The 27,656-nt window shown below is 36.4% G+C and overlaps 1 protein-coding gene across 2 annotated transcripts in view; it reads left to right on the top strand.

The window, feature by feature from the left end:
• LOC117343609 (fatty-acid amide hydrolase 1-like) overlaps nucleotides 1-27,656 on the top strand; it is a 33,497-nt gene extending 5,841 nt beyond the window's left edge. For both annotated transcript variants that reach the window (XM_033906042.1, XM_033906040.1), the window contains exons 3-17: nucleotides 1,740-1,853; nucleotides 2,988-3,044; nucleotides 4,007-4,096; nucleotides 5,023-5,094; nucleotides 5,429-5,697; nucleotides 6,422-6,462; nucleotides 8,096-8,220; nucleotides 9,736-9,861; nucleotides 14,501-14,595; nucleotides 14,821-14,926; nucleotides 16,630-16,673; nucleotides 17,351-17,390; nucleotides 22,401-22,512; nucleotides 22,833-22,972; nucleotides 23,733-27,656. In XM_033906042.1, the coding sequence (XP_033761933.1) occupies nucleotides 1,740-1,853; nucleotides 2,988-3,044; nucleotides 4,007-4,096; nucleotides 5,023-5,094; nucleotides 5,429-5,697; nucleotides 6,422-6,462; nucleotides 8,096-8,220; nucleotides 9,736-9,861; nucleotides 14,501-14,595; nucleotides 14,821-14,926; nucleotides 16,630-16,673; nucleotides 17,351-17,390; nucleotides 22,401-22,512; nucleotides 22,833-22,972; nucleotides 23,733-23,852 (1,551 nt within the window). In that variant the 3' untranslated portion in view covers nucleotides 23,853-27,656. The remainder of the gene's footprint in view (nucleotides 1-1,739; nucleotides 1,854-2,987; nucleotides 3,045-4,006; nucleotides 4,097-5,022; nucleotides 5,095-5,428; nucleotides 5,698-6,421; nucleotides 6,463-8,095; nucleotides 8,221-9,735; nucleotides 9,862-14,500; nucleotides 14,596-14,820; nucleotides 14,927-16,629; nucleotides 16,674-17,350; nucleotides 17,391-22,400; nucleotides 22,513-22,832; nucleotides 22,973-23,732) is intronic.

Raw genomic sequence — 27,656 nt, forward strand, 5'->3', positions numbered from 1 at the left:
CAAAAATTATTCATTCTATAAAAGTGATATTTTTCACTAGTGAAAAATATCACTTTTGCTGATTTGTCCAATCAAATTAATGATTAGAAAATACCAAAATAATTGACCAATCAGAAAGCCCGATACATTGTATATATGTCAGCACCTGGACAGGGGGAACTACTTTTTTGTTTACAAATTATCGCTGTAGGCCTAGTTAGCATACGGGGTAGGTTTTTCGTTGATAAAAAACGTAATAAACAGAATATCTAACAGTGTCTTCAGTAATACCAAATATATTTCACTCGTGTGGCTAATATTTTGATATTTTTCACTCGTGCTGCGCACTCGTGAAAAATATCAAAATATTAGCCCCACTCGTGAAATATATTTGGTATTACTGAAGACACTGTTAGATATCCTCTATTTATTATTGCTGGTTTGAGAGATTATGCAAGGCAAACAAATAAAAAAAAATAATGTTGCTGATTTGGAAGTAGACAAGGGAAAAAAAATTTAAAAATAAATATTGTTGATTTCTGAGTTAGGCTACGCTAGGCAAGGCAAAGGCAATTTAAGGCAAGTCAAGGCAAAGAAAAAAAAAAGATTGAAAAAAATAAAAAATAAATAAAAAATGTTGCTTAGTTAGGCAAGGTAAACAAAAAAGGTATTACTAGGGGCAGTACTTATCATTTTTGGGGTTGGGAAAGGCCAGGGGTAGTACTTATCATTTGGGGGTTGGGAAAGGCCAGGGGTAGTACTTATCATTTGGGGGTTGGGAAAGGCCAGAGGTAGTACTTATCATTTGGGGGTTGGGAAAGGCCAGGGGTAGTACTTATCATTTGGGGGTTGGGAAAGGCCAGGGGTTCAATGAAGTACTTATCATTTGGGGATTGGGAAAGGCAAATACTGTTGTCAGTCTTGTCTTTGTGAATCTGTACCAACCTTATTAGAAAGTTAGAAACTGTACTGTTTAATATGTACATGAAAAGCTACACTATTTAGGATAAATAAACGGAGTGTCTATTTAAAGCTATGATTACCCCAGTATATCTGGACTGATCCAGAACATTACGCGTTATCCTAGGACTTGTTAAAAGTCTTCCATTCCATCGGGGTTAGCTTTACATATAGGTTTAATCCTTGGAGAACCTCTGTACTTGGAATTTTCTTTTTTTTTTTAAATTTATTTTTTATTCATTTTAGTTTTTTTACAAGACATACAATAACATACATATATACATATGGGGAAGCATTACATACAATATATACTTTACATCAACATTACATTCTCCCTGGTGGTATAAAAAATATATTACGATATACAAAATGTATTAGATTAACTAAATGAGGTAGTTGGATTTAGTATTAAAGTATACTGACTTTAACTTTGATTGAAACGTCAACAAAGACAAAATTGAGCAAAGAACAAAAACAAAATGGACTTCTGTATACACATAAAGACATGGACATATGGACAAGGACACTGTAGACTGGTCAAACAAATATCAGTGAATTAGTATTTCGGTTAAAGTTATTTGTTTATGAGTTGCTCACTCGACTGGCTTCTTATATGGTTTGTTGTACTCTGAAAGATCTAGAACTGGAATTTTCTTATTGGAAGCATTTTCCTCTCAAACTTCTGTAATGTGAAGTGGTATAGGGGGTTTGAGCAGTAATTTAAATGTACTTTTGAAATATCTTTGAGAGTATGTTCCCGCTGCCTCAACCAAAATATACAAATTGTATTTGTTGTGTAGTTGACGCTAGCAGAAAGGACTGCCATTTTGGAGCTGTCGTTTGAGGACCTAAGACAGAAGCTACAGAATGGAGACCTTCAATGTATTGATGTGCTACATGCCTACCAGTCAAAGGTAAATGTTGATCATGTGACCAGTCAAAGGTAAATGTTGATCATGTGACCAGTCAAAGGTAAATGTTGATCATGTGACCAGAAAAACGTAAAAGTTGGTCATGTGACCAGTCAAAGGTAAATGTTGATCATGTGACCAGTCAAAGGTAAATGTTGATCACGTGACCAGTCAAAGGTAAAGGTTGGTCATGTGACCAGTCAAAGGTAAATGTTGATCATGTGACCAGTCAAAGGTAAATGTTGATCATGTGACCAGTCAAAGGTAAATGTTGATCATGTGGCCAGTAAAAGGTAACAGATGGTCATGTGACCTGTCAAAGGTAAATGTTGGTCACGTGACCAGTCAAAGGTAAAGGTTGGTCATATGCTACCAGTCAAAGGTAAATCAAAGGTAAAAGTTGGTCACGTGACCAGTCAAAGGTAAAGGTTGGTCATGTGACCAGTAAAAGGTAAAAGTTCGTCATGTGACCAGTCAAAGGTAAAGGTTAGTCATGTGACCAGTCAAAGGTAAATGTTGGTCATGTGACTAGTCAAAGGTAACAATTGGTCATGTGACTAGTAAAAGGTAAATGCTGGTCATGTGACCAGTCAAAGGTAAAGGTTAGTCATGTGACCAGTCAAAGGTAAATGTTGGTCATGTGACCAGTCAAAGGTAACAATTGGTCATGTGACCAGTCAAAGGTAAAAGGTTGGTCATGCTACCAGTCAAAGATAAAAGTTGGTCATGCTATCAGTCAAAGGTACATTGTAACTTGTGGCCTATCCAAAAGCATGTCAGTAATCAAGGCACCTTTATTATACAAGTATAAACAATGTATTAAATCTTATTGAGGGTCACCAACGTTGGTGCAGTATGTCGTTTGAATAGATACAGAGAGAATTAATTACTATCATGTTAATCCACGAATAAGCAAACTCCAGCCCAAATAAGCCCAATTCTTCATTTTTCAGAATCAACAATTTTGAAATAGTGAGCTAAAAGTTGATCACAAATAAGTCCACCCTAAGTTTTTATTGCTACTTTTGTCACTAGTTGAGGGGGCTTATTTGAGTATAAATAAGTACAATTGGAATTTATGATGATGGTGATGATGATGGCAGATCCTGTTTGTATATACTTTTGTTTTACTTCCAGGCTATTCAGGTCAATGAACACTTGAATTGTGTTGTTGAGCCAATATGGGAAGCAGAGGTAATTATACTGTATATAAAATAAAAATAATCATAAAATAATGATCACAGACACAGGTTTCAGATAGATATTACTCCAAATTGCTTATATTCAACACAATGAAAGATTATTTTTGCCAAGTTCTTGAAGCTGCACAACGTACATTTCCATTTGTCCCCAGGAAAGGATAAGCTACCGAAAATAAAACAATTACACCCAGCGTCTAAAAGTTCTAAGTAAAATGGTATAAAAAGAACTATGGATACCTACAGATTTATCATTGTTATGACTTAGTGGATTAGGAATATACATGTGTTCCATAATAGCTTAACTTGTTCCAGTGGGAAGATTCCACAAGGTGAAAATACTGTCAGCATTATTTATTCATATGAATGTATATATTGAACTCATATTGAAGGGCATTCTTAGGGCTGGCAGTAAATTATATCATCTCTGCATGGTGGGTGCTGGAGAAAATGCAGCCTGTTAATTATGGTACTGTTTGAATTAAATCACGGTTCTATGGGTGGTCCCTGTTTGACAAACCTGTAGTCCTCCCATGGGGTAGATATTTTTCTACCACAATATGCCGTGTTATTCCAATTTCCACTCTCAATCCATTGTATAAATGTGCCGACTGTTGGATAAATATATGTTATATACCACTAGTGGTATATGGCCTTCTGGTCTTTTGATTGGTCAAGAATTCAAACTTTGACCCAAGCAAGTGAAATAAATTCCATATCCAACAATCACTCGTGTAACCTCTATTACTGGAATAGCCCTGAATTGATATACATGTCTGTTGTAAAAACAGGATGAATAATGATATACGGTAAGTTTCATGTACATTCCATGTGGAATGTTCAGAAGATTGGTGACTACTAGCAAGCTCTAAAATAATATCATTTTAGTTTCTTGGGCTTGTGACGATTCTAAAGAAATCTTCATCAGTACCTTTATCTATGAAACAATATTTGCAGGCATTAGCTTTGGAGAGGGACATGAGTACCAGGAAAAAAGGACCTCTTCATGGCATACCAATCAGTGTGAAGGAGAACTACTGTCTAGAGGTATGTTATACCAGTGTCAAGGTCATAGTTGTCAGTGTCAAGGTCAGATCAGTCAGTGTCAAAGTCATAACTGCCCATGTCAAGATCATAGTTGTCAGTTCCAAGGTCATAACTGTCATTGTCAAGGTCAAAGCTGTCAGTGTCAAGGTCATACATGTCTGTATCAAGGTCATAGCTGTCAGTTTCAAGGTCATAAATGAACAAGGTCATTGCTGTCAGTCCAAGGTCATAGCGGTCAGTGTCAATACCTTTATCTATAAAACAAGGTCAAAGCTGTCCATGTCAAGGTCATGAGGTATGTTATACCAGTGTCAAGATCATAGTTGTCAGTTCCAAGGTCATAACTGTCAGTGTCAAGGTCATACATGTCTGTATCAAGGTCATAACTGTCAGTTTCAAGGTCATTGCTGTCAGTCCAAGGTCATAGCTGTCAGTGTCAATACATTTATCTATAAAACAAGGTCAAAGCTGTCCATGTCAAGGTCATAGCTGTCAGTGTCAATGCCTTTTTCTGTCTACATATGTCAATTTTATACCTGTCATTGTCAGGGTCATACATGTCTTATGTCAATGTGGAACTTGTCAGTGTCAGGAACATATCTATCGGTGTGAAGGTCATATTCTATTGATCATTGTCAGAGTCATACCTGTCAGAGTGAAGGTCATATTGGTCATTGTCTAGGTCATAATTATTTTATGTCAAGATCATACCTGTCTATGGCAATGTCATACCTGTCATTATTAAAGTGTCATGAATGTTTTTATCAGTATGAAAGAGAATAAGAATTGCTACTGATTGCCCTCTTTATGTCAAACATAAGAATGATAAAAAAGAATGGTAATCATTACATTGATATATCAGTGCAGTTTTTGTTGTACACAGTACAGGGGTGTGGTTTGATTTATCAGTTGTATTTCTGTTACAGGGGTATGACTGCACAGGAGGGATGTCTTCCTTCCTGGACCTTTGTGTTACTGAAGAGAACACTCTCATTAAGGTAAACATGGATATCACTTTAAAAGTTTTTCGATCTCTAACTGTGGCTTTAGCAGCCAATCATAGAACAGCTTATATTGATATTGGGAGAGCAGAGTTCTTACTGTGGCTGCAACTCCACATCATAGAACAGCTTATATTGATATTGGGAGAGCAGAGTTCTTACTGTGGCTGCAACTCCACATCATAGAACAGCTTATATTGATATTGGGAGAGCAGAGTTCTTAGTGTGGCTGAAGCAGCCAATCATAGAAGAGCTTGTATTGATATTGAGAAAGAAGAGTTCTGAGTGTATGTTTGTGGATGGTAGTAATCTGTGATGTTTCTGTTCACAGGTATTGAAGAAACAGGGTGCAATTCCATTTGTGAGGACAAACATTCCACAGTCAATGATGACTTATGAGTGCTCCAACCCTATCTACGGTGTGACTAAAAACCCTCATGACTTAACACGAGGTCCAGGCGGTTCCTCTGGAGGCGAGGGGGCACTCATAGCAGCTAAAGGATCAGTTTTAGGGTTTGGAACAGACATCGGGGGCAGTATCAGAATACCAAGTCACTTCAGTGGTGTATACGGCCTCAAACCAACTGTAGGCAGACTAAGGTAAAGAAATGAATATTAATAGTCTCAACCATCAAGCAATATGTTGACTTTCTTTCATTGTGACTTACCGATACAGGGGATTCCGCTTATTTGCATATGCTTTTTTTCAGGTGAAAATATGCAGATAAGTGGATTATGCAAATAGGCAGAATTGGGGCTTGGCTCCTACCTAGATAAATGTGTTTTGTTCATTAGACATGGAAATGTACTGCTGGTATTGATCATGCCAAAAACGAATTGAAAGCATAATTTTTCCAAGAATTAAAGTATTTTTGGGATAGGAATTGAAAAAAGAATTCATTGAAATGTGTTGTTTATATTTGGACCAGGAGTTATGATACAAAGAAAAAGGTGGAAAGAATTGGGACTGCAACATTTTATGCAAATAAGTGGGTTATGCAGTAAAGTGGATTCCACTGTATAAATAATTGTCAGCAATAAGATGAAATGTGGACACTTTAGAATTACATGTTTTCCTGGCATTTTAACTAGCACATATTAAATTACTTAAGATTTTTCTGCTTTAACAATATTTTAAGTACAGACTAATTTAACAGAGTGAGCCAGTACTAGGATCTGCTATATATTGAGATTGAATTACATGTATTTGAAATGTTAAATTGTACTAAAATTTGTGATCAGTAGACTGAAGTTATTGCTTTGCTGACTTATACAGTATGTAACTATCACTGTAATAACTTCCTACATTTGTTAACTTTAACAGTGAAGAGAACTTGTTGCCGTTCATAAGGGGTCAACCATTAGGTAAGTATTTCTGTGTCAAAGGTCAAGGGTCAAGGTCACATTTAAATTTTAAGTATTTGTTTATGTCCTGCATTTTTGATTTTCTATGGGAATTTGGTTATAAAAACTTCAAATAATTACGCATTGTAGGTCAAATAATTGGTCTTGTTTCCTTGGATGGATGTATGGAAGGGGGCTTCACTGTGGAGAGAGAGGGATAGTAGTTGCTATTTAAGTTTGTTTTATTTAAGTTATATTAAAGAACAGCGAGTTTGAATTGAGATTGAAATGGTTTTGTGAAAATAAATTGATGATTGTCAGAGTAAGGAAAGTATGTTTCTAGACTTATCAAGTAATAGAATAAGCTGTTATTTTGTTCTAATTTAATCCAACCCTGGTCGTTTGGTAATGGCTATCTTGAGTCCAATTTGAATAATGAAACGACCTTGGTTGTCTGGGTAAAAGGCTATCTAGATTCTAGTTTGAATAATGAATCCAACCCTTGTTGTCTATGTTAAAAGCTATCTAGAGTCCAACTTGAATAATGAATCGACCCTGGTTGTCTGGGTTAAAGGCTATCTAGATTCCAACTTGAATAATGAATTGACCTTTGTTGTCTAGGTTAAATGCTATCTAGATTTCAATTTGAATAATGAATCAAACCCTGGTTGTCTAGGTTAAAGGCTATCTAGAGTCCAACTTAAAAAATGAATCGACCCTGGTTGTCTGGGTTAAAGGCTATCTAGATTCCAACTTAAAAAATGAATCGACTCTGGTTGTCTAGGTTAAAGGCTATCTAGATTCCAACTTGAATAATAAATCAACCCTGGTTGTCTAGGTTAAAGGCTATCTAGATTTCAATTTGAATAATGAATCGACCCTGGTTGTCTGGGTTAAAGGCTATCTAGATTCCAACTTGAATAATGAATTGACCTTTGTTGTCTAGGTTAAATGCTATCTAGATTCCAACTTGAATAATGAATCAACCCTGGTTGTCTAGGTTAAAGGCTATCTAGATTTCAATTTGAATAATGAATCAAACCCTGGTTGTCTAGGTTAAAGGCTATCTAGAGTCCAACTTAAAAAATGAATCAACCCTGGTTGTCTGGGTTAAAGGCTATCTAGATTCCAACTTAAAAAATGAATCGACTCTGGTTGTCTGGGTTAAAGGCTATCTTGATTCCAGTTTGAATAATGAATTGAACCCTTGTCGTCTGTGCTAAAGGTCAATCTAATTAAAATTAGACTTGTAATTTCCACTCCTCTATATATGATACACTGCAATACACTGCAAAGGTCATGCTGAGATGACCTTCTACAGAGTAACGTTAGATCTTGTTTTGAAGTGTATTGTAAAGTATTGTAGAGGAGCGGAAATTACAAGTCTAATTTTCATCCATAAGCTAAAAGGCTATTTAGATTCTAGTTTGAATTCATCAAAAATATTATTATTAACAGCTTGATCTTATTGCCGCAACAGCCATTTTGGAAGCATGAATGTCATTCACTGTCCTTTGAATCACACTGTTTTCACATTTGTATCATGGCACATGCAAATGAAAATCTGTAATAATGAGATGTGTCTGTATGTATACATGTACTGTATGTACATACACTAGAACATGTACTTATAGATCCCTTTTTATATACGCAGTAAATGCAACAGGTGGACCTCTAGCCAGTGATGTGGATGGTCTCGTGGCCGCAATGAAATCACTCCTGGTCCCAGCTATGTTTGATCAAGATCCTACTTGTCCTCCTATCCCATTTAGAAATGAGGTAGGACTTTCAAGATTTTAATGTCTTCTCTGTAAAATGACATCAGCACTTTAAAACGACATTGACACTGTAAAATGACATCAGCTCTGTAAAACAACATCAATGCTTTAAAATGACATCAACACTTTTAAATGACATTTACACTTCAAAACGACATCAACACTTTAAAACGACATCGCCACTTAAAAACGACATCAACACTTTAAAATGACATTGACACTTTAAAATTACATCAGCTCTGTAAAATGATATCAACACTGTAAAACGACATCAGCACTGTAAATTACATCAGCACTGTAAAATGACATCAGCACTGTAATATGACATCAGCTCTGTAAAACAACATCAGCACTGTAAAATGACATCAGCATTGTAAAACAACATCAGCACTGTAAAATGACATCAGCACTGTAATATGACATCAGCATTGTAAAACAACATCAGCACTGTAAAACGACATCAGCACTGTAAAACGACATCAGCACTGTAAAATGACATCAACACTGTAAAACGACATCAGCACTGTAAAATGATATCAGTACTAAAATGACATCAGCACTGTAAAACGACATCAGCACTGTAAAACGACATCAGCACTGTAAAATGACATCAGTACTGTAAAATGACATCAGTACTAAAATGACATCAGCACTGTACAACGACATCAGCACTGTAAAACGACATCAGCACTGTAAAACGACATCAGCACTGTAAAATGACATCAGTACTAAAATGACATCAGCACTGTAAAATGACATAAGCACAGAAAAATGACATCAGCTCTGTAAAACAACATCATCACTGTAAAACAACAATGACAAATTTTTAAACGACATCAGCACTGTAAAACAACATCAGCACTGCAAAATGACATGCAGCACTAAAATGACATCAGCACTGTAAAACGACATCAGCACTGCAAAATGACATGCAGCACTAAAATGACATCAGCACTGTAAAATGACATCAGCACTGTAAAACGACATCAGCACTGTAAAATGACATCAACACTGTAAAATAACATCAGCACTGTAAAACGACATCAACACTGTAAAACAACATCAGTACTGTAAAATGACATCAGCACTGTAAAATGACAGTGAAAATTACCATGTTTACTATATAGATATTATAGATAAGTACATGTGTGAAGTATGTTTTGTAATATTTTATTGCAGAGGTGGCTGATATTTAGAAATTATTATGATACTGAAATTCAATTTGTATTATTAGAACCTAATATCTTACAGATGAAACGTTATATTTAATATAGTTTATTAAGAGAAACATTAGTGATTGAAATATTCTTTCATTTCAAACTGGAGAGAGAGACAGTCGAAAACCCATTTTGTTTTGATGTATGAATATATCTACTTATTCAGTGATCAATTTCTACCATGATATCAAAATATTTAATCGTACTATCTAAACATTTTGTGTGTTAATCTTAAGTGCTGAATTCAAATTTTAAAAACAACCAGGTAGTAACATTTATATATATATTTTTTTTTTTAGATTTTTGAAAGTAAGCGACCACTGCGAATTGGTTTCTTCTTAGACAACGGATATTTAACACCTGTACCAGCCTGTCAACGAGCTGTTACCAAGGCAACAGAAATATTACAGGCCAGAGGTCACACTGTAAGTAGACTTTGCAGTAAAGTGATAAAGGTGCAGTTTAATGCTTGGTTTCATGTTTACAGGTTTAACATTCATACTTAGAAATGTTGTTGTAAACTATATTACAGCCAATATAGGAATCATGTTATATCTTGATTGTACAGGTAATACAAACACAGAAAACATCTGTCACCATGGATTTTTAGGTCACCTGAGACAAAGTCTCATGTGACCTATTCTAATCCCCTTTTGTCCATCGTCGTGCGTCGTGCGTCGTGCATCGTCCGTCGTCCGTCCGTAAACAATTTACATTTTCGACTTCTTCTCCAAAACCCCTAAACCAAATTCAATGAAATTTGGCTGGAAGCTTCTATGGCTAAAGGTCAACCAAAATTGTGAATTATATGGTCCCCACCCCCCAGGGGCCTGAGGGGCGGGGCTAAAATGGGTCAAATTGACTGAAATTTCAAAAATCTTCTTCTCTACTCTCAGATATGGTGGAATCAAATACTCTTCATAGATGGAAGGGTCTTAAAGTGCTTTACCAAAATTGTGAATTTCATGACCCAGGGGTCTCACATTTGCCCCTGGGGAGGGGGTAAACTTTACTATAGTTTATATAGGGAAATCACATTTTTGACTATAATTTGTTTGATTTCAATTAGAATTCATTCTAACTTGGTTAACATTATCAGCATTGGATGACAGTTTGATGGCATGCACATGTTGGCCCTGACTGACCCCCAGGGGCTAATGGGCGGGGCTAAAAAGGGTCAAATTGACTGAAATTTCAAAAATCTTCTTCTCTACTCTCAGATATGATGGAATCAAATACTCTTCATAAATAAAAAGGGTCTTAAGGTGCTTTACCGAAATTGTGAATTTATGACCCAGGGGTCTCAAGTTTGCCCCTGGGGAGGGGGTAAAATTTACTATAGTTTATATAGGGAAATCACATTTTTGACTCTAATTTGTTTGATTTCAATTGGAATTCATTCTAACTTGGTTAACATTATCAGCATTGGATGACAGTTTGATGGCATGCACATGTTGGCCCTGACTGACCCCAGGGGCTAATGGGCGGGGCTAAAAATGGTCAAATTAACTGAAATTTCAAAAATATTCTTCTCTACTCTCAGATATGATGGAATCAAATACTCTTCATAAATAAAAAGGGTCTATAGGTGCTTTACCGAAATTGTGAATTTTATGACCCAGGGGTCTCACGTTTGCCCCTGGGGAGGAGGTAAACTTTACCATAGTTTATATAGGGAAATCACATTTTGACTATAATTTGTTTGATTTCGATTGGAATTCATTCTAACTTGGTTAACATTAACAGCATTGGATGACAGTTTGATGGCATGCACATGTTGGCCCTGACTGACCCCCAGGGGCTGATGGGCGGGGCTAAAAAGGGTCAAATTGATTAAAATTTCAAAAATCTTCTCTACTCTCAGAATGAGATATGATGGAATCAAATACTCTTCATGGATGGAAGGGTCTTAAGGTACTTTACCAAAATTGTGAATTTCATGACCCTGGGGTCTCAAGATTGCCCCTGGGGAGGGGGTAAAATTTACTATAGTTTATATAGGGAAATCACATTTTTGACTCTAATTTGTTTGATTTTGATTGGAATTCATTCTAACTTGGTTAACATTATCAGCATTGGATGACAGTTTGATGGCATGCACATGTTGGCCCTGACTGACCCCAGGGGCTAATGGGCGGGGCTAAAAATGGTCAAATTAACTGAAATTTCAAAAATATTCTTCTCTACTCTCAGATATGATGGAATCAAATACTCTTCATAAATAAAAAGGGTCTATAGGTGCTTTACCGAAATTGTGAATTTTATGACCCAGGGGTCTCACGTTTGCCCCTGGGGAGGAGGTAAACTTTACCATAGTTTATATAGGGAAATCACATTTTGACTATAATTTGTTTGATTTCGATTGGAATTCATTCTAACTTGGTTAACATTATCAGCATTGGATGACAGTTTGATGGCATGCACATGTTGGCCCTGACTGACCCCCAGGGGCTGATGGGCGGGGCTAAAAAGGGTCAAATTGATTAAAATTTCAAAAATCTTCTCTACTCTCAGAATGAGATATGATGGAATCAAATACTCTTCATGGATGGAAGGGTCTTAAGGTACTTTACCAAAATTGTGAATTTCATGACCCTGGGGTCTCAAGATTGCCCCTGGGGAGGGGGTAAAATTTACTATAGTTTATATAGGGAAATCACATTTTTGACTCTAATTTGTTTGATTTTGATTGGAATTCATTCTAACTTGGTCAACATTATCAGCATTGGATGACAGTTTGATGGCATGCACATGTTGGCCCTGACTGACCCCAGGGGCTAATGGGCGGGGCTAAAAATGGTCAAATTAACTGAAATTTCAAAAATATTCTTCTCTACTCTCAGATATGATGGAATCAAATACTCTTCATAAATAAAAAGGGTCTATAGGTGCTTTACCGAAATTGTGAATTTTATGACCCAGGGGTCTCACGTTTGCCCCTGGGGAGGAGGTAAACTTTACCATAGTTTATATAGGGAAATCACATTTTGACTATAATTTGTTTGATTTCGATTGGAATTCATTCTAACTTGGTTAACATTATCAGCATTGGATGACAGTTTGATGGCATGCACATGTTGGCCCTGACTGACCCCCAGGGGCTGATGGGCGGGGCTAAAAAGGGTCAAATTGATTAAAATTTCAAAAATCTTCTCTTCTCTCAGAATGAGATATGATGGAATCAAATACTCTTCATGGATGGAAGGGTCTTAAGGTACTTTACCAAAATTGTGAATTTCATGACCCTGGGGTCTCAAGTTTGCCCCTGGGGAGGGGGTAAAATTTACTATAGTTTATATAGGGAAATCACATTTTTGACTCTAATTTGTTTGATTTTGATTGGAATTCATTCTAACTTGGTTAACATTATCAGCATGGGATGACAATTTGATGGCATGCACATGTTGGCCCTGACTGACCCCTAGGGGCTGGGCTGATGGGTGTGGCCAAAAAAGGTAAATTAAATTAACTGAAATATTTCAAATCTCAGGTGACCGTTAAGGCCCATGGGCCTCTTGTATTCTTACTGTATTATTTCTGGATACACATACATACATGACAGAGGCCATGATAGCTCAGTTGGTTAGAGCATCAGCTACAAAGCTTCAGGTGTCAGTCCAAGGTTTGGGTTTGACACTCCCTGCAAGTATCATATGTGTCGGTTTGTGTTTCTCTGGAAGCTGAGAAAACAGAACGGCTGTGACATGTTGTTATGGTTGTGTCCTTGGGCAAGACACCTTACTCTATTTGCTCTAGATGGCATGCAACAGGTCTCCCGTATGTAGTTCAGTGAGGTAGTCACCAACTACTACAAGGAGATCCTGCCTCAAAATAATCCTGGCTGTTAACGGGGCGATAAACCCAACAAACAAACAAACATATACATGCCAACCCTCCTTATTTTGGGATTCATGATTCATAAATTTTGGCTGGTAGGTTCCTGCGATGACACTTGACTAAATTTGTGAAAAGAAATGACCTTGACCTATGTGTAAGGTCACAACAATCATCTTTGTTAAAACACCCACACAATATTTTCGTTTGATTAACTGCAACGCTGAGAATCATCAAAGTAATGGATCACAGGTGAACAATGCAGACCCATTTGGCCTCTTGTTCACCTTAGATTTACACAGTAAAACTTGTTCATTATTTCCAAGTAGTGGACTGACATAACATTTGTAACTTTATTTAAAGTTTGTCAGAGGGAGGTCAAAATATTCCTTTCTGAGGAAAATGTTTACCAATCTCATCAATGATGAAAATTTTAACATGTTGGCAAGTGTGGATACAATTTCTACAAATTAGAGTTTCCATCATAACATCACAACATCAAGTCCTACACTCGATATGAATTTAGAAGTGATTGGTCAAGGTTAAAGTTTAAAAGGTTAAAGGTTGCACTTGACCACTTCAGAAATAAAAAAAGCTCATATACCAGATATCTCATATACCGGATATCTCATATACCGGATATCTCATATACCGGATATCTCATATACCAGATATCTCATATACCAGATATCTTATAATACCGGATATCTCATACTGGATATCTCATATACCGGATATCTCATAAACCAGATATCTCATATACCACATATCTCATATACCGGATATCTCATATACCGGATATCTCATATACCGGATATCTCATGTACCGGATATCTCATGTACCAGATATCTCATATACCGGATATCTCACCGGATATCTCATATACCGGATATCTCATATACCGGATATCTCATATACCGGATATCTCATATACCAGATATCTCATATACCAAATATCTCATAATACTAAATATCTAATATACTGGATATCTCATATACTGGATATCTCATATACCGTATATCTCATAAACCAGATATCTCATATACCAGATATCTCATATACCGGATATCTCATATACCGGATATCTCATATACCAGATATCTCCTCATATACCAGATATCTCCTCATATACCAGATATCTCATATACCAGATATCTCATATACCAGATATCTCATTAACCCCTGCACAGATTTACTTAACATTGATATATTAATGCTATTGTTACAGATTGTCAAATTTGATGCTCCAAACATTGAAGAGTACTTTGAACTCTACCTCCTGTCTGTATTTGGGGATGGTGGTCAATCGTTTAAAGATGTGATGTAAGTATCTTGTCCTTTTTAATGTCTGAGTATGCCCTTTTGTAGCAGTGTTGTATGTATGATTGATCACCTTTGTGTATCTATGTAATTTTTACGTATACTTGGTTTGATGTACACTCAATACTGTGGAAAGAGTGAAGTCTGAGGAAGGTGATACAATCATTCAATAAAACTATATATATATATATCCATGTGTAAAGAGTAATTTCTGGTGACTTGTTACAGAAAGAATGACCAAATTGACTCCTCGCTCAAATTAGCATACCTTAACCTCACCCTGCCAAAATGGCTGAGTGTCTTTGCTGGCTGGATTATGTCCAAGTTTGGTCGTGTAAGTATTGTGTTACTATGGAAACTTATTCTTTATTAATTTGAAATACAGCATTACATTTGATAAGTCAATTACAATCATGAAATTTAAAGAACAAAAAACAGCTACTGTTAATTGTTTTAGGTCATCTGACCTGAAGGGTCAGGATGACCTATAGACATCGTGCTTCATCCGTTGTTGTACGCCATTCACCATGCACTATCTGCTGTTCCACTGGTGGGATTCAGCTCTAAATTGCCTGAAATGATCCCGAGATGGTCCTGACCAAGTGTTGTTATTTTTTGGGTCAGTCCAAATTCTGAGATGGCCGCCATAGCTGTCATCTTGAAAAACATATTTAAAACTTCTCAAGTTCAAAAGGTGCCATCGAGCTGGAAATTGGTGGGGATTTTAAGGAAGGGAGCCAACAAAGTGTTACTATTTTTCAGCCATGTATAAACTTTGACATGGCAGCCTTGGTGGCCATTTTGTAACATGAATGCCCAAACATAGTTTTCCTGAACAAAACCTATTTCAAACTTTTTCACAAGTTCCACCAGTGGGATTCAGCTCTAACTTACCTGAAATGATGAAACAGTCCTGACCAAGTGTTGTCATTTTTCGGGTCACTCTGAAATACAAGATGGCTGCTATGGTAGCCATGGCTAACAGTACCACTATACTCACTACCGAGTATGTATATTACAATAATACAAGAGTCTTAAGAGTCAGATGACAGTTAAGGCCCATGGGCCTCATGTTTTTTCAATAAATTTAGCTAATATGGTTTAGAATGATAAAAACCCAATGTGTTCTGAAAGCTGTGTTGATACTTCGTGATCATGCAGTTCTGTTACATGTGTCGACTCGGCTCTGCATACTATGCTAAACTCAATCTGTCTTAGTATAATCATGACATACAATCACCAAATCAAAAGAAGAATATGGGCTCTTGTTCTGCTTCAAATTTATTTGGTGATGGCATAAACCACATTCAATCTAATCCATAAATTGTCAATACAACAGATCACTTTTCATCTCACCATCTCTATATAGTAGGCTTGTTAATCTAAGTAGCACTTTCATTCTGTTCATTCATCTTTTTATCTGTGAACACTTTCTTTAATACTACTTGACATGACATATCTGCAAGGTGAAGGTAGGCACTGCAAAACAAAGTAATAATGAATTGATGGAAATGTTTGCCTAATATTGTTGATAATTAAGTTTCCATTGTTTTTACGCGAAATGCGGCTTTCTGATTGGTTGAGATTTTTTTTTCAAACCTGTAACTTCTATGAAAAAAATCTGAAAATGGCATGAAAAATTTGACGTCACGATACAGTCATTGACGTTGCGTATTGATTTGTGAAAAAGAATCCCTTATAAGATCAGTTAAATTGTACATAAACATGTTCTATTTTGAAAATCAATTTCAAAAATTATTTATAAGCGTTGATGTTAATTATTTTTTTAGTTTAATAGGAGTATTGAAAAAAAATTAAGTTTGCAAACAAAATTTTTTTCATACCCCAATGAAACTTTAAAAAACTGACATCAGTGCTTAAAATGACCATCTATAAAAGAAATACTGTTATCGATAAACAATAATGTTTGGTAACAAACACAAAAATGAGAATTTCGGAAAATAGATAGATAAACTGATTTGGAAAATAACCGGGAAATGCAGACTAACTAAACTAAACTAAAACTTTCTCTTCCAGGACCCAGTGATGTATATTATATCAAAGTGCATGAGGGGTACAGGGTGAGTATATGTATATGGCTGAAAGGTCAGGGTTGATAGGTTAGGCTGAAACGTCAGGGTTACAAGGCTAGGTCTGAAAGGTCAGGGTTAAAAATTCAGGGCTGAAAGGTCAGGGATGATAGGTTAGACTGAAAGGTCAGGGTTACAACGCTAGGTCTGAAAGGTCAGGGATGATAGGTCATGCATGGGTTCAAGGTTAGGTCTGAAAGGTCAGGGTTAAAAATTCAGGGCTGAAAGGTCAGGGATGATAGGTTGGGCTGAAATGTCAGGGTTGATAAACAGGGCTGAAAGTTTGGAGTTGAGAGTCTGGGCTTAAAGGTTGGGCTGAAAGGTCAGGGTTGATAGGTTGGGCTGAAAGGTCAGGGTTGATAGGTTGGGCTGAAAGGTCAGGGTTGGCAGCCTGGGCTGAAAGGTCAAGTTTATATGGTCAGGATCTAAAAGTCAGGATTGATATGTTCACTGATATTTAGTCTCTCGGCTGATGTGATGGACTTACGGTGATCTGGATTTGATAAGAGTCATAATATAACACTATAATAGTAATATAATCATTTATTACATACAATAAGGATATATGAGCTGAATAATTACTGTCAGTATGAGAAATAAAAGGTAACAGAATTATTCCACAACAGACTGCATGATCATTTGGTAATATTTTATGTGTTCTGTTATAGGTCTGTTGCTGAGTACTGGAAAACAGGAGAAAGAATTAAGGTAAATAGGACAGCTAATGTGATCCTAGATAGTAAATGTGACGGTAGATGTTATAATAGATGTTACATGTAATGTGAGTGAGTAAGATGTACAGTAGATGTATAATGTGAAGTAATATGTAATAATGTGAGTAATTGAAGTATTAAGAGTGAATTGACAATTTATTGCAGTAATGTTAATAGATGTGCGTAATTATAGTAATTACGTGATGTACGTAATGTGAGAATGCGTAGATGTGAAGTAGAGTGAAGAATTACAGAGTTGACATAATGTGCAGTAGATTACGTAATTGCAGTAGATGTGATAGATGTACAGTAGATGTGAAGTAATGTGAAGTAGAGTACAGTGATGTATAGTAATTGACAGTAATACTAATGGCGTAGATGTCGGTATGAATGTGACGGTTAATGTCAGGATAGAGATGTAAGTGAGTTGATATATGTGCAGTAGATGTGAAGTATGTAATAGAGTGACATAGATGTAAGTGATGTGACATAGTGTGAAGTAGATGTGAAGTAGATGTGAGTAGATTGGCAAGTAGAGTGCAGTAGATGTGATAGTGTGACAGTAATGTGACGTAAGTCAGATGATGTCAGAGATGTGACATAGATGTGAAGTGATGCTGTACGTAGATGTGACGTAGATGTGACATAAGTATTTGACAGTAGATTGAGTAGATGTGAGTGATGTGACATAATGTGACAGTAGATTTGCATACAGTAGATGTGACAGTAGATGTAAGTAGATTAAGTAGATGTGATAGTATGTGAAAGTAGATGTATAAGAGTGAAGTTAGAAGTAATGTGATGTGAAGTAATTGAAGTGATGGAGTAGATTGAAGTGATGTGACAGTAGATGTGAAGATAGATGTGCAGTAGATGTGACGTAATGTGAGTAATGTGACAGTAGATTGCAGTATGTGAGTAGATGTGACGTAATGTGACAGTAGATGTGAAGTAGATGTGACAGTAGATGTGCAGTAATGTATAGATGTGACAGTAGATGTGACAGTAGATGTGACAGTAGATGGATAGATAGATTGATAGTAGATGTATGTGACAGTAGATGTGACTAGTGTAAGTAATGTGACAGTAGATGTGATGTAGATGTGAGTAGATGTGCACGTAGATGTGACGTAGATGTGTAAGTAGTATGTGACGTATGTATAGTAATGTGATAGAGTGACAGTAGATGTGTATGAGATGTGACAGACTAATGTGATGATTGAGTAATACAGATTATGTAGATGTAAGTAGATGTGACGTAATGTGACGTAATGTGACGGTTATGTGGACAGTAGATGTGATCAGTAGATGTGACTAATGTAAGTAGATGTGACAGTATGTTATAGTAATGTGACAGTAGAAGTGACAGTAGATGTGAAGTAGATGTGCATAGATGTGAGTAGATGTGACAGTAGAGTGCAGTGTGACAGTAGATGTGACAGTGAGATAGATTGGATCAGTAGATGTGACAGTGGAGTATGTGATAGTAGATGTGACAGTAGTTACTAGATGTGACGTAGATGGACGTAGATGTGACAGTAGATGTGCATAGATGTGAACAGTTTACGTAATGTGATAGTAGATGTGACTAGATTAGTAATGTATAGATAGTATTATAAGTAATGTGACAGTAGATGTGACAGTAGATGTGACAGTAAGATGTGATAGGTAGATGTGAATAGATGTGACTAGTAGATGTGACGTAGATGTGACGTAGATTGTTAGTAGATGTGACAGTAGATGTGACAGTAGATGTGATAGTAGATGTGACAGTAGATGTGACAGTAGATGTGACAGTAGATGTGACAGTAGATGTGACAGTAGATGTGACAGTAGATGTGACAGTAGATGTGACAGTAGATGTGACAGTAGATGTGATAGTAGATGTGACAGTAGATGTGACAGTAGATGTGGCAGTAGATGTGACAGTAGATGTGACAGTAGATGTGACAGTAGATGTGACAGTAGATGTTATAGTAGATGTGACAGTAGATGTGACAGTAGATGTGACAGTAGATGTGACAGTAGAAGTTACAGTAGATGTGACAGTAGATGTGATAGTAGATAAGACCGTTGATGTGGCGGTAGATGTGACGGTAGATGTGATGGTAGATGTGACAGTAGATGTGACAGTAGATGTGACAGTAGATGTGACAGTAGATGTGATAGTAGATGTGACAGTAGATGTGCAAAATAGTAGATGTGACAGTAGATGTGACAGTAGATGTGACAGTAGATGTGACAGTAGATGTGACAGTAGATGTGGCAGTAGATGTGACAGTAGATGTGACAGTAGATGTGACAGTAGATGTTATAGTAGATGTGACAGTAGATGTGACAGTAGATGTAGTAGATGTGATAGTAGATGTGACAGTAGATGTGACAGTAGATGTGACAGTAGATGTGACAGTAGATGTGATAGTAGATGTGATAGTAGATGTGACAGTAGATGTGATAGATGTGACAGTAGATGTGACAGTAGATGTGATAGATGTGACAGTAGATGTGACAGTAGATGTGACAGTAGATAGTATGTGACGTAGATGATAATGTGAGTAGATGTGAAGTAAGTTATAGTAGATGTGACAGTAGTATGTGACAGTAGATGTGACGTTAGATGTGAGGTAGATGTGTGACAGTAGATGTGATAGATGTGACAGTAGATGTGACAGTAGATGTGACAGTAGATGTGACAGTAGATGTGACAGTAGATGTGATAGTAGATGTGACAGTAGATGTGACAGTAGATGTGACAGTAGATGTGACAGTAGATGTTATAGTAGATGTGACAGTAGATGTGACAGTAGATGTGACAGTAGATGTTATAGTAGATGTGACAGTAGATGTGACAGTTGATGTGACAGTAGATGTGACAGTAGAAGTTATATAGTAGTAGATGTACGTAGTGTGACAGTAGATGTGACAGTAGATGTGCAGTAGATTACTAGTAGATGTGAGTCATACAGTAGATGTGACAGTAGATGTGATAGTAGATGTGACAGTAGATGTGACAGTAGATGTGACAGTAGATGTGACAGTAGATGTGACAGTAGATGTGACAGTAGATGTGACAGTAGATGTGACAGTAGATGTGACGGTAGATGTGACAGTAGATGTGACAGTAGATGTGATAGTAGATGTTATAGTAGATGTGACAGTAGATGTAATAGTAGATGTGATAGTAGATGTGACAGTAGATGTGATAGTAGATGTGACAGTAGATGTGACAGTAGAAGTTATAGTAGATGTGACAGTAGATGTGACAGTAGATGTTATAGTAGATGTGACAGTAGATGTGACAGTAGATGTGACAGTAGATTGACAGTAGATGTGACAGTAGATGTTATAGTAGATGTGACAGTAGATGTGACAGTAGATGTGACGGTAGATGTAGTGTGACATGGTAGATGTGAGTTACAGTAGGACGTAGTGTGAGTAGATGGCTGATGCAGTTAATGTGGACAGTATGTACGTAGAGTTATAGTAGATGTGACAGATAGATGTTATAGTAGATGTGACAGTAGATGTGACAGTAGATGTTATAGTAGATGTGACAGTTAATGTGACGATAGATGTGACGGTAGATGTGACAGTAGATGTGACAGTAGAAGTTATAGTAGATGTGACAGTTAATGTGACAGTAGATGTAATAGTAGATGTGACGATAGATGTAATAGTAGATGTGACAGTAGATGTTACAGTAGATGTGACAGTAGATGTGATAGTAGATGTGACAGTAGATGTGACAGTAGATGTATAGTAGATGTGACAGTAGATGTGACAGTAGATGTTATAGTAGATGTGACAGTAGATGTGATAGATGTGATAGTAGATGTGACAGTAGAAGTTATAGTAGATGTGACAGTAGATGTGACAGTAGATGTTATAGTAGATGTGACAGTAGATGTGACGGTAGATGTGACGGTAGATGTGACAGTAGATGTGACAGTAGATGTGACAGTAGATGTGACAGTAGATGTGACGGTAGATGTGACAGTAGATGTGACGGTAGATGTGACGGTAGATGTGACAGTAGATGTGGCAGTAGATGTGACAGTAGATGTGACAGTAGATGTGACAGTAGATGTGGCAGTAGATGTGACGGTAGATGTGACGGTAGATGTGACAGTAGATGTGACAGTAGATGTGACGGTAGATGTGACAGTAGATGTGACGGTAGATGTGACGGTAGATGTGGCAGTAGATGTGACAGTAGATGTGACGGTAGATGTGGCAGTAGATGTGGCGGTAGATGTTATAGTAGATGTGACAGTAGAAGTTACAGTAGATGTGACAGTAGATGTGACAGTAGATGTGACGGTTGATGTGACGGTAGATGTGTCGGTAGATGTGACGGTAGATGTGACAGTAGATGTAGTAGTAGATGTGACGGTAGATGTGACGGTAGATGTGACAGTAGATGTGACGGTTGATGTGACGGTAGATGTGTCGGTAGATGTTATAGTAGATGTGACAGTAGAAGTTACAGTAGATGTGACAGTAGATGTGACAGTAGATGTGACGGTTGATGTGACGGTAGATGTGTCGGTAGATGTGACGGTAGATGTTATAGTAGATGTGACAGTAGAAGTTACAGTAGATGTGACAGTAGATGTGATAGTAGATGTGACAGTAGATGTGATAGTAGATATGACAGTAGATGTGATAGTAGATGTAGTAGTAGATGTTATAGTAGATATGATAGTAGATGTAGTAGTAGATGTGACCGTTAATGTTATAGTAGATGTGATAGTAGATGTGGCAGTAGATGTGACAGTAGATGTGATAGTAGATGTGACAGTAGATGTGAAAGTAGATGTGGCAGTAGATGTGATAGTAGATGTGACAGTAGATGTGATAGTAGATGTGATGGTAGATGTGGCAGTAGATGTTATTAATAAATGTGATTGTAGATGTTATAGTAGATGTTATAGTAGATGAAATATGAAGATTTAGATTATCCTGTTGAGGTATGTGAAGAGCTTTACATTCGTTCATTGATCAGGACTTTAAGAAGATGATGAGGAAGAGATGGCGAGCCAATAAACTGGACGTGCTGTTGTGCCCTGGCTTTGCCTACCCGGCAGTCCATAGTGGAAATGTCTTTAATGTCTTGGGTAGGGTTTGTCTGCTTTAGACTGAAGCAGTTGATAAAGTCTAAAAGATGTATAAATAGATAGATTTATGATTATAATAGATACTGACGGTAAATATGTATTCTATCCAAGAGATAATTTTTAATACTGATATACATATAAGGGCCCCAGAATGGGGTAACTGGATCAACAATATTTGAAATATTTTTTTGTTTGTTTTTTTTTTTTTAAATAATCTCCTTGTAGATATTAAGAGTATGGCTTATTTAATGAGGAGAATTTCAAGACACATATTTTGACACTGTTGACCTGTATTACTAAATTTCGTGTGTAAATTTCAGGTGGAGTTTCCTACACAATAATATATAATGTACTGGATTACCCAGCAGGCTCTATACCTGTTACCAAGGTTACAGCTGAAGATGAAGCAAAGATGGCTGACTACCCCAATAAGACAGCATATGAGAAAGCGATCAGAAAGGTATGTAATGAAAATACATCTGACTTTTGGAGATATAATGGATGCAGCCTTAAAGCCATAGGTCATGATATTGAAGCATGCTAGAATGAAGGGCTATCATGTTTGATCAGATGTATCCAAGGTTTTGCATCATGGGACGATCTGGGGATCTATGGGCCTCCCTGTAAATGTATCCTTTGTTTTGTATTACAGGACAGTGTGGGGGTCTATGGGCCTCCCTGTAAATGTATCCCCTGTTTTGTATTACTTGACAATGTGGGGATCTGTGACCTCCCTGTAAATGTATCCTCTGTTTTGTATTAAAGGACAGTGTGGGGGTCTGTGACCTCCCTGTAAATGTATCCCCTGTTTTGTATTACTTGACAATGTGGGGATCTGTGACCTCCCTGTAAATGTATCCTCTGTTTTGTATTACAGGACAGTGTGGGGGTCTGTGACCTCCCTGTAAATGTATCCTCTGTTTTGTATTACAGGACAGTGTGGGGTTCTATGGGCCTCCCTATAAATGTATCCCCTGTTTTGTATTACAGGACAATGTGGGGGTCTATGACCTCCCTGTAAATGTATCCTCTGTTTTGTATTACAGGACAGTGTGGGGATCTGTGACCTCCCTGTAAATGTATCCTCTGTTTTGTATTACAGGACAGTGTGGGGGTCTATGGGCCTCCCTGTAAATGTATCCTCTGTTTTGTATTACAGGACAGTGTGGGGATCTGTGGGCCTCCCTGTAAATGTACGTATCCTCTGTTTTGTATTACAGGACAATGTCGGGTCGAAGGGCCTCCCAGTCAATGTACAGTGTGCAGGCCTTCCCTACCAGGAAGAACTGGTCCTCCGGGTGATGAAAGAGCTAGAACAAGGCTTGAAGGCACCAATGTAATCCAATCCTTTTACTGTAGATTAACACTCTTTGGTGTGAGATACTGTCACAACAAAATCCTGAATAATTGGGTTGTTATGATGATTTAATGTCACAATTTTATATTTACATTCAGTATGCTTAAAACACTTGGTAAAAATTGTATTCATTTTTCATAGCAACATAAGCCTCATCACAGTGTGTCGTAATGTTGGGGACTTCACTACCATGGGTAGGACACTTTGTCGTTTAATTTTTTTCTTCTTTTCGTGTTCTTTTAAAGAAACTCGTTCCATGTAATCTTTACATAAATCCAATGTTGTTACGGTCTTCTAAATGTTCAAAACATAAAAATCACTCAAAAAAATCTAACAGAGTAAGTGTTGTAGATGGAACTACATTTCGTTTGTGTTGTTGTTATGACGGTTGCTAAGGCTGTGCCAAGAACTGTCTGAAACTTTCCCGCAAAAATGGCTGTTCTCTGTCTGACCTCACTCCCGGGTATAACATGAAAAAATGCATTTTTTTAATTCGGTCCTTAAAAAGATAAAATCAAAAATAATCATTATGTAAATATAAGGATTGAGGTCATAAAAACACTGGCTTTCTGGACATATTTACCATGAATAGTACGCAAATGTTTCGTGAATGTTGAAAAATAAATTTCATTCCTTAAGTATCAAGTACATGTACCTCTTATGTACAGTATTCAATGTGAAGAAATCCTGTTATTGTAGTATTATAAGTTACATGTTGTGTCAACTGTATTCACCCTAATGATGTTAACTCATTAATTAAAGGTAATGTTGATTTTGTTTGGAAAATGTATCCTGGAATTTATGATATACATTCTAATTGTTTAAGTTTTAATTTATGTACTATGTAGATTCATATTCAAGAATGACTTTACTATACAATTATACATTTTACCTATAACTGCTTATATAGGTGACATTATTTTATTAATGTAATTTATGAATATGGGTTATTTACCAAAATGTATCATTGCAGCAATTTGTTGTTTAAGTTGTGTGTCACAATACGCAATTGATAAAGTTAAGCTGATGATGCAGTTATCACACCTAAATGTATCGAAAATTGTAGTCTTGCATGTGTCTGTTGTTTGTGTTAGAAGTTAAATTTCTAGCTCACATTTAGCGAGACTTTAGCGGAATATGATTAAAAATGGCTGTCTTCATATGAGTTGTATCTGGATACAATGTACAATGGAATTATAAGTTTGTGGCATACAGTTGTGGGGTAGTAGATCATAAGAGTAAAGAGAAACACACTTGTAAACAATCTGGTTCCAATTGGTTGAGAGTCCTAAATAATCCAGTTCCAATAGGTTGAGAGTCAATTTCATGTCAAATTTACCTCAAAACATTTTGGCTGTCTACTGCTAATGGTGGCAAAATAAAACAATTGCAAAACAAGTTATAACATCTCATATTAATCATCATGCTTGATGGCCTGAATGAAAGCGTGTGATTGGTCTTTGTGTGGAATGAAACTAGAATACCCAGAGAAAACTAACATGGTTGGGCAGATGACCCCATACCTTTTCACATGGAATCGAACCCCTGCTGACCAGATGAAAGTGTGTTACCACTGTGCCACCCAACCAACCAGAGTTACTTCAATTAGTATGTGGCTCCTATGTTATTAGCACTATAGAATTTTTATATAGATATTTACTTTGTAATACTCTATATTTTACAGATGTTTTATTTGCTATACAGTCACAAAAGTCTAACACTTGTCTTTCCAGTATGTGTAAAACGGTGTATTTATTGGAGACAGGGTAATGTCTGTTTTTGTAATCAAAGGCTATAATACTCTAACTAATTATGAAGATAAAGGTTTTGTCTTCCACCCTCAATACTCCAGGAATTAAGTCACTTTTAGGAAGTTAAAATTAGCTCTCTACACAGAGTAAAATTGATGATAATCCCTGGAGTATCAAGGACAATTATCGTCTTCATAAGAATGTGCTCAGATATAAAAGGCAAATGAACTTGATTATTCTTAAGGTTCTACAATACTCCAGAAAAGTAATTTTGTACCAGTATTAAAAGTTTTATATAGTTAGATATAACTTGTATGTGAATGGAACTGTTTATATGACCTTAGCAACAAAAGCAGTCTCTTGTAGAAAGATGATGAATATTGATTTCACAAATATAAAAATTCTGATCCTAGTATGTGGACAATTAACCCTGTTTCATCATTGTATACTGTAAAATTTTACAGTCTAAGTTAGTTTGTGTATCTGTGTAGACTTAATGATTGTCCTAAATTGTAAATCGTGCTTTAACAGACAATCACTCCTGATATATAACATACAAGTGATGATATTAGTTGTTATCAAATTAATTTCTGACATTTATAGATGTAAATATAGTAAAATTATCGTATGTACACTATACTCCCCATTCCAGTATATATACTTACATACTACAGATAGCTATTATATGCTAGAAATTTGGAAACTGGGCAAATGTGGGAGATTTTAACACACTAAAGAGAATATATGGGCATTGCATTCATACCATCGTATCCACCATAAGAAAAATGTGGGATATTTTAAAACACTACATAGAATATGTGTGCATTGCATTCATACCACCATATCCACCTTAAGTAAAATGTGGGAGATTTTAAAACACTACATAGAATATGTGTGCATTGCATTCATACCACTGTAACCACCATAAGTGTGAAAAGGGCAAATATATTGTTTTCAAATGCTTACCGGTAGATTAGATATGGAGAGTAAGGTATTATTATGTGGGCTCTATGTTCCAAGGTTGTTTTGTTCTACAGTTCTCTTAACAATACATGTATACTGTAGTATGATGTCATCAGTCTAACAGTGCCCTATATATCCATGGTGGTCAAGCAGAAATGATGTATTGTTAAACAGACTAGATATCGGGTAAATGTACTTAGGTTTATCACTATGTAAATATAGTTCCTGAATGAGTATAATGGATGAATGTTCTGTTTCGTTTTGTGAAAAACAAAGGCAGTCAATTCATTGTTCAGTTAATGGCTCTACATGTATAACCATAGCATCATTTGACACATGCAAGTACATTTATTCGGAACTCATATTATTCACAATTTGTTATATTTGGAAGTCATTCCAGCTTGAATTAGTTTCAGTTGGTTAATTAGATGAATGATTAATTTGACAAATTTAATTCAGGCCAATTAATTTATTTGTTGATCAGACCTGTTTTTGAGCCCTGGTCAGCAGTTGCATGGACGTCCCTGAGCTGGACACTGGTCAGATCGTAAATATATATGAATCAGTGTTGAGGAACACAGTATGGATGACTGAGTTTGCATATTTTAAATTATAGTTTTATCAATTTTATCAGTGGGTAATAATGGTGCAGGTCCTGATCTCTCCGAGTTTCATACTGCTATAATTCATGGTATAACTGATATAACAACACTGAAAAGTATCTGTTTTGTATGATTAGATTAAATACATTTTGTACTATATACACATGTAATGTCAGAATTTTGTCACATTGTAATGTTAATGATCGGTTGTACTGTTATTTTTCATCACTATAATCAAACTCATTTTCCTGTAGTCCCGGATTATATGCTGCATCATGTAAACAAAGAGGCATTTATTTATGGGATTTATTGTAATTTATATGTTTATGTAATCTGTTTTATGCTACATTTGTATATGGAAAATTAATACATGATTATTGTTTAGCTTATTATTGACGGTGCTTTGTCTTTTCTGGTGTAATGAATGGAAAACATGTGGTATTAAATTTAAATAAATCTTTCCTCTTTCAA

This window comes from Pecten maximus, chromosome 15 (genome assembly GCF_902652985.1).
Source record: "Pecten maximus chromosome 15, xPecMax1.1, whole genome shotgun sequence".
Lineage (NCBI taxonomy): Eukaryota > Metazoa > Mollusca > Bivalvia > Pectinida > Pectinidae > Pecten > Pecten maximus.